The sequence below is a fragment of the Panthera pardus genome, unplaced genomic scaffold, assembly GCF_024362965.1.
Source record: "Panthera pardus isolate Hobbes unplaced genomic scaffold, ASM2436296v1 HiC_scaffold_2, whole genome shotgun sequence".
NCBI classification, from domain to species: Eukaryota; Metazoa; Chordata; class Mammalia; order Carnivora; family Felidae; genus Panthera; species Panthera pardus.
Window position 1 is genome coordinate 78,815,627 of NW_026526765.1, and position 15,718 is coordinate 78,831,344.

Below are 15,718 nucleotides of genomic sequence, written 5' to 3' on the forward strand. Positions count from 1 at the left end.
GCAAAGGATTGACTTAGGGTTTGGTAGTTTGTCTTAGTCATGTTATACTACTTTGGTGATTTTACTTAAAAATTTTTTTTTAATTGAATGGTTCACAGTAAGTGGAGGTTTTTTGTTGTGTGCAGTACACTCCCATGGGTATCTGCAGACTGATGAAATACTATAAATAACTTTGTTAGTAAAGCATATAGTGCTGGGAACTTAGTTTTTGCAGTAGTATTCATTAAAGTAATAAAAAGTATATACAATACATGTTTCAAAAGTCTTTCTTTTTTAATTTTTTTAATGGTTATTTATTTTTGAGAGAGAGAGAGAGTGAGTGAGTGGGGGAGGGGAAGAGAGAGACGGAGACAGAATCTGAAGTAAGCTCCAGGCTCTGAGGTGTCTGCTCAGAGCCCAGCTTGGGGCTTGAACTCATGACCATGACATGACCTGAGCTGAAATCGGAGGCTCAACCGACTGAGCCACCCAGGAGCCCCTCGAAAATCTTTTTTAAAACAAATTAATCAAATGGATAATCTCTTGAATGTTTATTTCTTTAATATTTGAGAGAGAGAGAGAGAGCGAGCTCATGCCAGTGAGGGAGACGGGCAGAGGGAGAGAGAGAATCTGAAGCAGGCTTCATACATGTGGAGCCTGATGTGGGGCTGATCTCATGACATGAGCTGAAATCAAGAGTCAGATCCTTAACTGACTGAGCCACCAAGGTGTTCCTGGATAATCTCTTTAAAATTAAACTTTTAAATATAGCCATTTTATTTTATTATTACTGTTAAAAGTTGAGGATAATCTTAAGCATATGCAAAAGTAGTGACCAGTAGTAAAGTGAACCCTCGTGTACACATCATCTAGCTTCAACACATTTCATCTCTTGGGCAATCTAGTTTAATTTCTAAATTCTCCCACTCATTTATTTTGAAATGTCTTAATTTCTACATAGATTAGACTTATGGTAGGAAATACTTATAGGGAAAACATAAATGTCATCAGTTAAGCTTTATCTACTTGTTATAAATTACAGAATTAGATTTGTGTCATGTCATTAATATTAACAACAGATTTTATGTGTTTTATGAAACTACTGTTTAGTAACTTTCAAATATATATAGTAGCCTTTATTTCTCATCTGTCTCCCTGAATATTTATTAGAGAAACTCTTGAGTTTACTGTCTTTACCTGATATTCAACATGACTAAACCTAGTCATCTTTGAAATTAGTGATGCTAAATGTGACCCTTTCTAGCAGTTTTATTCTTATTTATGCAACTGGAAACTTTAAGGTGGTAGAAGCATACTGTATTGTGAGGTTATAGTAAAATTTTGACTTGGATTTGTAATTTAGAATGCTAAAAGGAACTGTTGGGTTGATGTTCAGTGTCTAACAAACAGTGACATTAGTTGGTTTTCAGAACCATACAGATGGATAGATACATTCCATATTTTCTCAAACCTTTAATATTTATCTGATGGCTTATAGTGAAAGATAAGCTGGGTAACAATTTCTAATACAATGTAATTTTAAAGAATTTAAAGGTAGTCTGATCTTAGTTATCTAGATGAACTCTTATTTTAAAAAAAATTTTTAATGTTTTTATTTATTTTTGAGACAGAAACAGAACATGAGCAGGGGAGGGGCAGAGAGAGAGGGAGACAGAGAATCCAGAGCAGGCTCCAGGCTCTGAGCTGTCAGCACAGAGCCTGACGCCAAACTCTTCTCGTTTTTTAAATGATTGTTCTAGGGTAATATATTTTAAATAGTAAGTTGCAGCATGTTAGAGGATTATGAACAGTTTTTTTTTTTACTGAGAGAGGATAGTGTAAACTAGAATAGAAAATACAGTGTGCCTTTTGTACAGTAGTAGTTCGTCACACTTTTATGCCTATGTGTGCATGCATGTGCATGTGTGCACTGCCTCATGATATAAAATGTATAAGTCATAGTCCAGAAAGTTTGAGAGCCATTGCCTTTGGCCACCAATTCATTGTCTTAGTTTTAAGTATTTCCTCAATACCTACTAGTTTCCATATTGTTTCTCTAGTCCCGTTGAAGTAGATAACAGTCTATAAAAATAACAGAAATGAAGTCCCTGACTTAATGAATTCTAGGATGTAGTTAGAGATACATGCATAAAAATAATTGTAATATTGTGAAAGAATAATAACATGACCAAAATATCGTGAACACGTATGTTGCTACAGTGATGTGCCTGAAGAAATTGGAGAAGGTTACATAAAGAATATATTTTTGAGTAACTTTAGAGTGGATTATCAGTTACTTCAGAGATGACTCATTCTCTAGAGGGAAAATTATGGGGAATACTACCAGTGAGTTCTAAGATGACTATTTCCATAAAGCCTTGCCCTTGATTCCATTTCCCTTACCTCTAGTTCCTTAATCAGAAATCAATGCATCTTTATATCTTTGATTCTCATAAGTTTTACTTTTTACCATGGTATTTTGTCTCTTCTAAAAACTCCTATTAATTGAAGAGATGAGCCAGTGAATTCACATTGTATATGTATAGAACTTATTCTTTCAAAAGTGTTTATTGCATAAACGTTATTATAGTATGTTAAGTAGAGAACCTGTTAAAGTGCTGTATGTACTAGATACCTCAAAACACAGGGGCTCACATAGTCACTTCTTTTCCACTCTCAGGTAAGTGAGCTCTTTTCCTTGAGGTTATTCAGTTACTGTGACCAGTGGGACAGTTTTGCTATCCTTAATACATAGCTGCTTTTGCTCTACTAGTTGCCGTTTTCAGACCACAGGAACAAAATAGGGTAGGGGAAGATTTAAGGCAAGCCACTTTATTAAGGCTATGACATAATAATCCCACATCACTTCTAGCCATATCCCGTTGGCTGGAACCTGTTCACATGGCCACATGTAGCTGAAAGATAGACTAGGAAATCTAATCTTTAGCTGGGTGGGTGTATACCAATGAAAACTGGACAACAGTTATGCAATACTAAAGGGCAAACAAAATGGATACTGGGTGAGTGTGGAGGAGCAAGTAGACAACGTACATAAGGCATAAATATAAAAAGTTACGTTAAAATAATCACTTATACTAACAAATCATTGGATTTTATTTTTCTGAATTTTCTTTCATTTCTTCACATGTGTTCATAATTTGTACACTTGTTACAATACTGGTATTTGGTTTCTTCACTTAACCTCCTCTGAGCCTCAGTTTATTTATTATAAAAAAAATGAAAGGATTAAATGAGAATCCAGGTTCTGGCACATAGCACCAATTAGTAATCACCCTGTTTATCCTTGTTAGTAATTTGTATTGAAAACTTGAGTACATCATAGGTGTTATTCATAGACACTTTATATATTTATAATTATGACAGTCTGAAGAACAGCTTAAAGCAGAACTTGAAGTAATGATTCTGGTCTTGAACTCAGGAAAAAGACCAATTTTTTTTTTTTTTTTTTTAATTTCTGATATCTACTAGTATTGAATTCCCACAATACATCAGACTATATGCTTTACATCTCTTAATCTTCACAGTAATCCTTAAGTATATTTATTATTTCCATGTGCAGAAACCTGAGGCTTGTCTAATGGGTGTACATATATAAATATAATTAACAATGAGAAGAAAGAGCTAGAAAGCTAGGAAAAAATAGGTTAGGGTTAAACTTCAGAGCATTCAATCAGGTTAGCCCTGAATTTCCCCCATAATTATTTGTCAAAAACTTCTTTCAAAACTTCCCCCAAAGAACTCCTTTTGAATGGTATTGATCTTAAAACAGTAATTAGGAGAGGGAACAAGGCTTGAAATGAGAATTTAGTGCAGTATGTTTGTTCTTTAGCATAGTAAATATAGTTGTTTGTTTATGTATTACTATGTCAGGCATTTAATCTTTTATTAATATTTCTGTGGAAAAGCAGTTTACCTTTTATCAGTGTATCCTATAGCATTCCTTCCCTATCTTTCCAGAGTCTAACCTACAGTTTCTTGACTTTTTCAGTCCATTCCTAGTCCTTTATCAGGGCCAGTTTCTTCTGTTGCCGATCTGATGGTAAGGGAAGCAGCTGCTCCTTGTTGCCATTTTCTTAGATTATTTTATTCATTCTTCCTTTGTGTGCCATTGCAGACTTAGTTTCCAGTTCCTGTGATAAAAAAGCAAAAAATACTTGAAGACTTCTTTTTCTTGTAATACAGAAGAATCTTTGTTTATTCACTTGAGAATATATTCTTTTCATGTACCCATTATAGGTCTTGGTGGTTTTTTTTTTTTTTAGTTTAAAGGACTGATTTGAGTCTAGAGTTGAGTGCAGTTAAAGGAGGTGTTGCTATGCTGTCATATGCTAGGTTAAGCTAAAAGATTCTCCTAAAGTAAAGTATTTCCTACCCACAAACATATGAAAATCTAAATAAAATAGTGCAAGTGGGCAAAAAATAGGCACACTGCTAAACTTCAAAAAAGGCTTCATTGTGCCAGCAATAAAAAAGACCTCAAAGCCAGCATTAGGAGCAGTAAGCTCTGAGCAAACATGGCAGCACAGGGGTATTTGCAGGGGATATGGGGTCTCTGGACAGCAGGGTGAGATTGGAATTGAAAATAAGTGTTTGACAATGGAATTAAGTCTCCTTAAAGTTGGGACCCTGTGTTGTATGGATAAATTAGAGTATAGTGATGAAGATATTTTGAAATCTGTGAAGAGCTACTTTAAGTTTTGTCTAAACTAGAGTATAATTGAGAGAAAGGACCATAGGGTCCAAGCCAATAACATAAATGAATGAAGTTGTCTGAATATAAGACACTTGTTTGTGGGAGGTGACCAGTGAAGGTCATGCAGAGATTTGGTGATTATGTGCATCATTGGAAGGAACTAGTGCTACTTGGATATAGACAATTGTGACCATGTGGGAAATAGATTCAGTGTTCTAGATTTTCTGTTTCCTCAAAATTATTTTCCCCCAAACAATTTTATTTTTATTTTTTTTACATTTATTTATTTATTTATTTATTTATTTATTTATTTATATTTGAGAAAGAGAGAGAGCACGTGAGAAGGGGAGGGGGCAGAGAGTGAGAGAATCTAAGCAGGCATGGGGAACCTTACGCAGGGCTTGATCCCACGATCCTGGGATCATGACCTGAGCTTAAAATCAAGAGTTGGACGCTCAGCTAACTTCACCACCCAGGCACCCCTCCCCCAAACAATTTTATTTATTTATTTATTTATTTTATTTATTTATTTTTTAACGTTTATTTATTTTTGAGACAGAGAGAGACACAGCATGAACAGGGGAGGGGCAGAGAGAGAGGGAGACACAGAATCGGAAGCAGGCTCCAGGCTCTGAGCCATCAGCCCAGAGCCCGACGCGGGGCTCGAACACGCGGACTGCGAGATCGTGACCTGAGCTGAAGTCGGACGCTTAACCGACTGAGCTCCCAAACAATTTTAAATTAGATGACTTAGAGAAAGAAAAAAATCTGAAAGAAGAAAAGTAGAGGCAGAGAAACCAGGAGGAAGGAACAAGACAACTTTGAAAGACTTATTAGGCTTATGATATTTTGAATAAAAAGCCAAGAGGTGGTAGTACTGTTTACTTACATATTTTTAGAGTCTGTTAGAGTCCTAGAAAGTAGGGGTAGAATTAAGTAAAATATCCAGGCAATACAACTATCTTAATCATGTACCACTGCCAGAAATCTTGCTAGGTGTCTTATGTAATCTGGGGTGGAGATTTAGAATAACTTGATTGGAGAAGTGAGGGATGAGTAGAGTAGGAGCACTAATGAATAGTGCAGAAAAGTTGCAAAAATAGTACCAAGAAATTCTTTATATACCCTTTGCTCAGGTTTGCTACTTTAACTTTTTGCCTTTATATTTATATATGTGATGTATACGTAATACGTATTTATTTTTCCTGAATTATTTAAGAGCACATTGGAAAAACCATGCCACTTTACACCTTAGAATATATGTATTCCAAGAATATAGGCATTCCCTTACATAAGGCATGTATAGTTATTAAATTTACATTGATAGAATAATCTTCAGTCAGTAGTCAGTTTGGTCAATCCTAGTCATCTTTCCATATAGAGTCCAGTCTGAGATCACATATTGTATTTGGCTGTCATGTCTCTTTAATCTCCTTTAATCTGGAACACTTCCTTTTGGTTTTTCATGGCATTAGTATTTTGAAGATGATAGGCTAGTTATTTTATAAAATATATTTCTTAATTTGGGCTTGTTTTCTATTCACTTTGGATTAGATCCAAGTAATGCATCCCATACCACATGCATCCCTGGCTGGAGTACTGTGTAAGTGGTGATATATCTTTCTCAGATATATCTGGAGGCTCATGTTGCCTGTTGGTCCCTATTCACTATGTTTGTTTCGATTACCAGGACAGGGTGGTTTCCGGTTTTTCATCTGGTTTCTCATTTATCAGTTACACCAGAAAACAATTTCTAAGAAGACACCTTGAGACTGTGCAGGTATCTTACTCATCAAACTCTATCCCTAGATTTAGTGTCTCTTGATGATTCTCGCCCAAACTAGTATTTCTCTGGTGATTGAAAATGGTAATTTTCTAACACTGCTCTCCTGGCCATATTGACCAATTGGTGGTCAGAACCCTATCAGAGCTCTCCACTGTCTTTATTTCTGCCTGTCTGCCTACCTACCTACTTATTATCAGCATGGACTTGAGGATTCCTGTTTTATTTACTGGGTAGTAACCTTTGATGGACTGTTTCTATGCTTAGGTCAGATTTGCCAATGAAAGCTTCTTCAAGTTGGCTCCTATGTCCTGTTATGTTTGTTTGTTTGTTTGTTTTTTCCTGTTCTTTTGAAATGCCTCCATTTCTTTCTTTTTTCTTTCTTTCTTTCTTTCTTTCTTTCTTTCTTTCTTTCTTTCTTTCTTTCTTTCTTTCGCTTTTGGGTATAGCAGGATAGTTTAGGTTCGTCTTGTACTTTCCCTGTCTCTGGAATCTGCCATTTTTCAAAGGACTCCCAGTTTATTTAAGTGTGGAATAGTACTTAGCTATCAGGATCTGGGTGCTAGGCGATTATAAAATTTGAAACTTTAAAGGGATATGTTTACATTGGTTGATAAGTAGCAAATCAAAACATATGCTGTCAAATACAAAAAGATATATGCAGTGGGCCATGTTTTTAGGCTTGGAAGCAAAGCATATTCATCTTTGAGGGACAAAGTGAAACTGTGATACATCTACAAAATGGAGTATGTGTAGTTGCATAAAGGGAGAGGAAACAAATCTGCTGTAGAATGATCTCCAGAATACAATGTATATATATCATTTAAGAGTGTAAATATGTTAATGATTTTTTATGAAAGAGGAGATATATACAAATATATCCTTATTCATAATTTGCCTATATTGAAGAAAAGGGAAAGTACATTTAGAACTTTAAAAAAGAACTATAGGGGGAGACGACATAGTGTAGAGGAGACAAAGATGGAAAGTAGATTTTGACTTTAACTTCTGTAGCCCTCACATTGGATCCAAGTAAATAACAAAGCAAAATTAAGTCAAAATGAGTAAAAAGCAGTATCTAAAATGAAGAAAGGCAAATGATCCTAAGTAACCAAATTGGTGGCTCTACAGCAATAAATTATTTCAGTTGTTTTAAAGCAATAATTTGATTCTAGGATTATTCTTAGGACAAAAGAATTTTAAAGAGATTTTAACATTTAGTAATCATGTTATTAATAAGGTATCATTTTGGAGCTATTATATACATTCTCAGGTAAGGAAATAAATAATTTTAATGTCATTTGGAACAAAGAAACTCAACCCAAGTGATACTATAAATATATAACCGAAAAAATAAAAACCTACAAATTTAAATTGGAAATGTTAGTATAAATTCTTAATGCATTGTCTTTAAAAATGTATGTAACTAGTTCATTCCATTAAAAACAATCTTAAAAACAGTGACCAATCCCATAGTAATAGACTCACCTAGTACTCAGATTGCAATTTAAGTTCTAATCTAAACAAAAGCATTTTGATGAAATGGCTGGATTACATTTTGAAGCAGGAAATACACAAGATGAGCCTGGTTCATCTTGTCAGACAAGAAAGTAAGGAAGCTATCAAAGACTACTTGAGGTCTTGTCAAAAGGACTCTGGAACTAATAAAGTATTTCCTGTGGGCTAAAGATGGGACAATTTGGACATCAAGAATGATATAGTGGATTAAAACTTATCAAAGAATTCAAAACCATGAGTTCATGAGACATAAAAACTATTGGTCAACTTTGAAAGGATGCTAGCAACTTAACTCACTTTCAAAACTAACAAATATAAGGAAAACAAATAAAAATGGCTTTCAGGTATGAACTGTAACTTAAGGTTAACAAACATGAGGGAAAGTTAATTAACGAATAAATGATATAATGGGTAAGTGAAGAATGGTGTATCACCATCTTACTGCCTCTAAATGAATAGATGATAAAGCCATATGATCAGTGGCTGCTAAAAAATTAGGTGTAGAGGTTATAGGGAACTGTGTAATGGATGGATAAGGCTGAAAATGCCAACTAAAATTTATCTTTACTTAAAAAGAGACAACCAAACTTCAGTTTGTTCTAAGTCCACAACAAGTGTTTAAAAATATTTTTGCTAAAAGAAAAGCTGAAGTTGAATCTGAACCTCTTGTTCTAACAGTTTACAAGAAATAGGGCCAGAAAAATATGTTAATACCACAGAGTTACAGTAAGCAAAATCTGAAAAAGCAGAAAAAACGACCTAATATTTTCCACAAAATAAATTGCAAGGGAATGCAAAAAGGAAGAGGGAACTGTCACATTAAGAAGACTTAAAGAGTTAGAGAAAAAAAAAAAACATATGATTTTACTCATCTATGGAATTTAAGAAACAAAACAAATGAGCAAAGGGGGGAAAAAAAGGCAAACCAAAAAACAGACTTTTAACATAGAAAACAAACTGATGGTTACCAGAAGAGGTCAGGTGGGAAGATGCGTGAAATAGGTGATGGAGATTAAGGAGTACCCTTGTGATGAGCAGGTGATATATGGAAGTGTTAAAGCACTCTGTTGTACACCTGAAACTAATACTACACTGTATGTTAACTAGAATTTAAGTAAAAACTTAAAAAAAAAGATACAAGTGCAATGTGTGAACCTTTAATGTTCAGGAGTAACTCATGCTTTAAAGGTATAGTACTGTTTTTTTGGATATTTAAAAATAGTGTTCATTTATAATACTTATAATACTTCAATATTTATGGATAAAATTTTAGAATGCCTGAGATGTGTGTCTTTGGGAAGCTAGATTGTTGGAAACAAGATTGGTAAGAGTTGGTAATTGTGAAGCTGGTTTTTAGATATATGGTAATTCATTCTATTGCTCTCTTGTTTATATTTGAAGTTGAGTATAAAAACAAGCCCCAAAAAAGACTTTAATTTGAATTGCTCTTTTATTTTTTAAATGCTGTGTTTCTATTTAATTTACTGTAAGAAACAATATAATTTTATCAAAGTGCCTATAAACTTAACGGTGGATTTTCTTGTGTACATTGAGAAAGGTGAGGAAAAGAATTCAGTGTTTCTAGTAACTACTGCTTTATTGTTATTGTGCTAGTGAGATTTAATATAAATAATAAGGATAACTCTTAAGTGGCTTATGTTTAAAAAGTTACTGGTATTGGTTATTACCTAAATAAATAAAATGTTGGGGCGCCTGGGTGGCGCAGTTGGTTAAGCGTCCGACTTCAGCCAGGTCACAATCTCGCGGTCTGTGAGTTCGAGCCCCGCGTCAGGCTCTGGGCTGATGGCTCGGAGCCTGGAGCCTGTTTCCAATTCTGTGTCTCCCTCTCTCTCTGCCCCTCCCCGTTCATGCTCTGTCTCTCTCTGTCCCAAAAATAAATAAAAAACGTTGAAAAAAAAAAATTTAAAAAAATAAATAAATAAAATGTTAGAGCTCAGCAGTATTTCTTGTAGGCAGATATAATTGTGACTTTTATACAGGAATTCTAACCCATGTATCTTGGATTTATGTGGAAATCCATCTACCCATCATTTTAAAAAAACGTTTATTTATTTTGAGAGAAATAGAACACATGTATGTGTGTGTTTGAGTGAGGGAGGGGCAGAGAAAGAGGAGAAAGAGAATCCCAAGCAGATACCACGCTGTCCATGTGTGCAGAGCCCATTGCAGGGCTCCATCCCATGAAGTGTGAAATCAGGACCTGAGCCAAAATAAAGAGTTGGACACCTGACTGACTGAGCCACCCAGGTGTCTCCCCCCTCCCTATTTTTTTTATTTTAGAGCATGAGTAGGGGAGAGGGACAGAAGGAGAGAGAATCTTAAGCACGCTCCACACTTAGTTTGGAGCCTGACGCAGGGCTGGATCCCATGACCCTGGGATCATGACCTCAGCTGAAATCAAGAGTTGGTTGCTTAATCAACTGAGCCACCCAGGCGCCCCACCCATCAAACACATTGAGTTCTTTGTTTGGTGTAAAGGGCAACAAGTAAAAATCTCAACACTCTAAGAACATACGATATGATAGAATATTAAAGATGAGATACAAAAAAAAAAAAAAAAAAGCCATGAAAGAAAGCAGAACTACAGTGATCATTGCATAGTGTACTCACAGCCAAGATAGTAGTATGTATACAGTGTTTTGGGAGTGCTGAGGGAGGATACCTAATTTACAGTTGGTTTGGGAATACTCTGGAGTCAGGAGAGATTTGTTGGAGAAGTGCCTCTGAGATGAGGCTCAAGTAGGAATTATATAGTGAGGGAAAAAAGAGAAGTACTTGTACAAAAGCAGGAAGTAGAAAGAGAAACCGGCTCTCAGAATTACAAATAGTTTACCATTTGTAGAACTAAAGGTGTAAGTGGCTGGAAATAGGTTGGCAAAGACAGATTCCTGAAAGGCCTCATAGGTACTTGCACTTTATTATAGAAACACTGAAAACTTTAAAAAAAAAAAAAAAAAAAAAAGGAGGGCCATGCCCAGACTTTTATTCTGGAAAGAGCATCTTATAGCAGTGAGCTGAAACAGAATTACTTTATTAGGGAAACATTAGTCACCGATTTTAGCTCATAATTTTATGTCTCAATATAGATATTTTTTCCTAAACCTGTGTCAATTTTTCTTGAAATTTTTAGGATTTTATTTTTAAAAAACTTATGTAAAACATATACATGGTTTGAATCTGATGATTCATTTCAGACCTTGTTCCCTCTACTCTTCCCTCTGTCCCACTCTCTGTAGTTAACCATTTTTAACTTAATTGTTGGTTTATCTTGCCATTATTCTTTTTTTTAAAAATATAGGCAAATATGTATGTTTTTCCATTATACAAAGGAAGCATAGTATAAAACATTGTTTTGTATTTTGGATTTTTTTTTAATTAAAAAAAAATTTTATTTTTAGTCTTTATTTACTTTTGAGAGACAGAGTGTGAGTAGGGGAGGAGCAGAGAGAGAGGGAGACACAGAATCCGAAGCAGCTCCAGACTCTGAGCTGTCAGCACAGAGCCCGACGTGGGGCCGGAACCCACGAACCGTGAGATCATAACCTGAGCCAAAGTCGGACGCTCAACCGACTGAGCCACACAGGCTCATGTATTTTTTTTTTTTTTTTAATTTAACTATATCCTGGAGATTGTTCTGTGACAGTATGTAAGATATTTCTTACTTAATCTTTGTATATATTCTTAATCCTACAAAAAGCAACTAAATAAAATAAATTCTTTGTGCTTCTAATGCATAAGGTGAAGACATTCTATAATAAATCTGTGTCATTAGAGTAACCTAGATTCAGGCTGTTTGCTTTTATCTCCATCCAGAACTACTTCTACCTGAAGAGTATGAAAGGAAATATTCCCACTTTCACTTAGAGTTTTGTTATATTAAAAGGAATTTTGACCAGCCATTCATCTGGAATGGCTAATCAAGACATAATCAAAAATATAGGCCCATGATAGTCCCCCAAATTCAGTCATTCTCATGTGTCTGCTTTTCAAGTATCTATTGAGCACCCTCATTGTGTAAGGTGCTATTGTTAGGTACTCTGGAAAAAATAAATGGTATCCTCAAGAAGCTTACAAGAAATCACAGAGATACCCCTCTGCTTCATACTCCTTTTCTGTCAACTGCACTTTTTTCTCAGTGTTCCCCAATTACTTTTCTTAGACTTGCTTGTATCTTCAGTGCTCCCCATACGCCTGGATCTGTTATCTTAAAAATAGCACACAGAACAGCATTTATTGGTAGATATGACTGTCATCTCTCCATACCAAGTTAGAGGTTCTTTTAATGGTAAAACTTAGTCTTTCCCAGTCTAATAACATACCTCTTAGTAAAATTTATTGAGTAAATGAGTTATCTCTTAGTGGGTTAATGGAGAAACAAAATTCTATGTCAGGAAAAATATCTTCTTACTATTCTTGCTGAAATTTCTCAGAAGGGACCTGAGTAAAATATGGGTAAGTGGGGTTTGTTGTTTGCTTATTTATTAATTAAAAGGCATTGTGTTGTTTTTGATCTCTGAGCCATGTGACCATTGGTTAGAAATTGTGGCAAAAGTGATCTTAGTATCACAGCCATTAAAAGGCAAATTTTGCTTACTGTTTTCTGTGAAGAAAAACATTTATTCCTCTAGATTCCCAGATTTTAAAAATATGCATATGTTCACACTTTGAGCATTTTAATTTATATCTAACTTTTGGAATCAAAAGTCTTCTTTCATATTTTTATGTCTCTGTTTCCATGTGAATACTAAACTCCTTGCTCTAGAAAAGGAGATATTACTTTTATAAATGAATTACTTTTAATATTGCAATCTATTTCCCTAGAGTAATACCTCCATCTGGTGGTATTTCTGAAAATTACAGCAGAGGACATGAAGTTGAATTTAGCCGTGTTGTGTATACACAAGCTATATTACCTGTCGTTTGTCATAAAGTCTGGTGAAATTATATCAAAAGCTGAGTCTATTATGTGTGTAAAAAATTTGATGCCCTAGTTTTCAACAATTCATATGTAAATACTTTGTGAATAAACGGCCTTGGAAATAATAGTAATTTACACAATCACCTGTTTAGGCTAGACCATTTCTAGGTTACTTTGGACTGAAAATTAGTATTAGGAAAAAAAGGTAGTTTCTCAGTGAACTGTTAATTGTTTTCATAAGTGCATATACAGAGTTTAAGAAAGATTGTGAGAATTTACTATTATTTCATATTTACTGCTGTGGAACCATGACAGATTCAATGATTTCTTCAGAGAAGCAATTACTGATTCTATCTTTCAGTAAATTGTATTTGATCATAGCTTAATATCAATAAATTATTTTCCCCTGGAATGAAAGAACATAGATATAAATTTGAAAATAAGTAGAAGATACAAATTTTTTTCTAACTGTGACTGTGAGAATTTTCAGGATGTGTATCCTTTTTTTTCACACAATTTCTACATTATATTTACTGTGGTTAAATATTAAATAGCCTTTTAAGGATAAGGATTATGCCTTCAATTTCTTGTTTTCCCAAGTTCGTAGCCCAGAATTCTGTAATTTGATAGATTTTGCTCATTATCTTTGAGAAAGATTGTGGTCTGATTGCTTATGTTTTTGCCAAAATTGTACTAAATTTATCAAGTACGTCAGTTACTATAGATTAACATTAATTTTTTTTTTTCTATTTGTTTGGCTGTAGAAAGTTGAAATATGACATACAATTTAATGCTTTGGGGCTTTCTGCTGACTTAAGGAAAATTAAATTCCTAATAAATTTTGGTCGAAATCTGTTTATTTTCAAATTGTAGCCAGTCGGATGATGATTCTGGGTCAGCTTCAGGCTCTGGATCTGGTTCAAGTTCTGGAAGCAGTAGTGATGGAAGCAGTAGCCAAACAGGTAGCAGTGACTCTGAATCTGGATCTGAATCGGGCAGTCAGTCAGAGTCTGAGTCAGACACTTCCCGAGAAAACAAAGTCCAAGCAAAACCACCGAAAGTTGATGGAGCTGAGGTAATAAATACAATATCCTGAAAGGTAGATTTCTTGTACTACTTTGGGAAAATTTATAACATTGGTTTATAGCATTCTTAATCTAGCTTTTAGAAAACATTAATTTTAAACACTGAAATTACTTTCAGTGATTCTTAAACTTGTGGTTAAATATCTCAAAAATGGTTAATTGGCTTGGAAGAGAAGCTGTCAAGCAAGTACAAAATAAACACACAAATACAACTTTCTAATGCATAAACTGAATTTCATAAATATTTATTGTTTCATGGATAAAAATTAAAGGCTTTGTGAGGTCTTTCTGTTAATCTTAGTGTGTCTGATCTCTCCTTTCAAGATCTTCAAAGGAGATACTTTGTTGCTAATAGCAGGCGAATCTAATCGATTTGCTTCCTTGAAGATACTTGGTAGATAGGCTAAGGGTCCCTCTGAACAAAGCTTCTGTAAGATTTACTAAAACCTGTCTATACCTCATAATAGAATACAGTAGTGTTACTTAGAGTGCCAGTCATGATAAGATGGTTGGCCAGGATATACATTAACACACTTCTTTTATGGAGGCAGTCTTGTTATCTAATAAATAAAAAGTTCGTTGAACTGAAACTGCTTAGTGACATAGTTTATTTGCATTCTGACACAAGCTCTTCATCTTTACATCAATTAAAAAACTGGGCACTTTTTGAGTAGCACTGGTGTCACATATTGTCACTTTGTTTTTTGAAAATAATATTCCACATCAAAGAATATGTTGATTAATATTGTTTGTCTCAGCACACCATAAGTTTTTTTATATGCAACTAAGCTCAGAAGTTTAATTGCTATAATACCGTATTACATATAATGTAAGGAAAATAGTCTGAATTTATTATTTGGAGGCAGTGAAAATGTTCAGTAATTTAACCTTGTTAAAATTTTTTTCAAAACTTCATCCTTCACTAGTTCATATTTCTTTTTATGATAGTTTTGGAAATCTAGCCCTAGTATTCTGGCTGTTCAGAGATCTGCAATGCTCAAGAAGCAGCAGCAGCAGCAGCAGCATCAAGCTTCATCTAATAGTGGATCAGAAGAGGTGAGTTTTCATTATGAAAGCTCTTATTTTAAAAGTAGATATAGTGTGCCATCATTTAATTAGGTGTAGATATTTATGAAATTATTAGAAATAGTAAATGTTTTGAAAGGATAAGGAAATAACTATGTTTATATGTATCAAGAGCCTCGAAGTATCAATATACTGCTATCCAATAATTCCAATTTTAGGAATTAATCCAAAATAACCAGTGAAAGTGTATGTGCATTTGTGCATCACAGCAAAACTGGAAATAAACTAAATGTGAATACTATGTGCACAGATATACACATTTGTCTATTAAACCATATTTGTTACTCATATTGAATAACAGAATTCTCAATATGTTTTTAAGAATAGAGGCTACAGCTTTAAACAGTATAGTTCCTATGCACACAAAAGCACACCTGCATATTTGCATGGAAACATTTAGGAAGAACTATATCAAAAGCTGTCTAGGGACACCTAGGTGTCTCAGTCGGTTAAGTATCCGATTTTGGTTCAGGTCATGATCTTGTGCCTGGTGGGTTTGAGCCCTGCATCATGCTCTGTGCAGACAGCTCAGTGCCTGGAGCCTGCTTCAGATTCTGTCTGTCTGTCTGTCTGTCTCTCTCTCTCTCTCTCTGTCTCTGCCCCTCCCCTGCTCA

At 34.6% G+C, this 15,718-nt stretch overlaps 1 protein-coding gene across 2 annotated transcripts in view; it reads left to right on the forward strand.

The window, feature by feature from the left end:
- The window catches only part of CHD1 (chromodomain helicase DNA binding protein 1), a 75,230-nt gene that overhangs the window by 11,840 nt on the left and 47,672 nt on the right, over positions 1-15,718 (forward strand). For both annotated transcript variants that reach the window (XM_053907184.1, XM_019450627.2), the window contains exons 3-4: positions 13,807-14,008; positions 14,967-15,074. In XM_053907184.1, the coding sequence (XP_053763159.1) occupies positions 13,807-14,008; positions 14,967-15,074 (310 nt within the window). The remainder of the gene's footprint in view (positions 1-13,806; positions 14,009-14,966; positions 15,075-15,718) is intronic.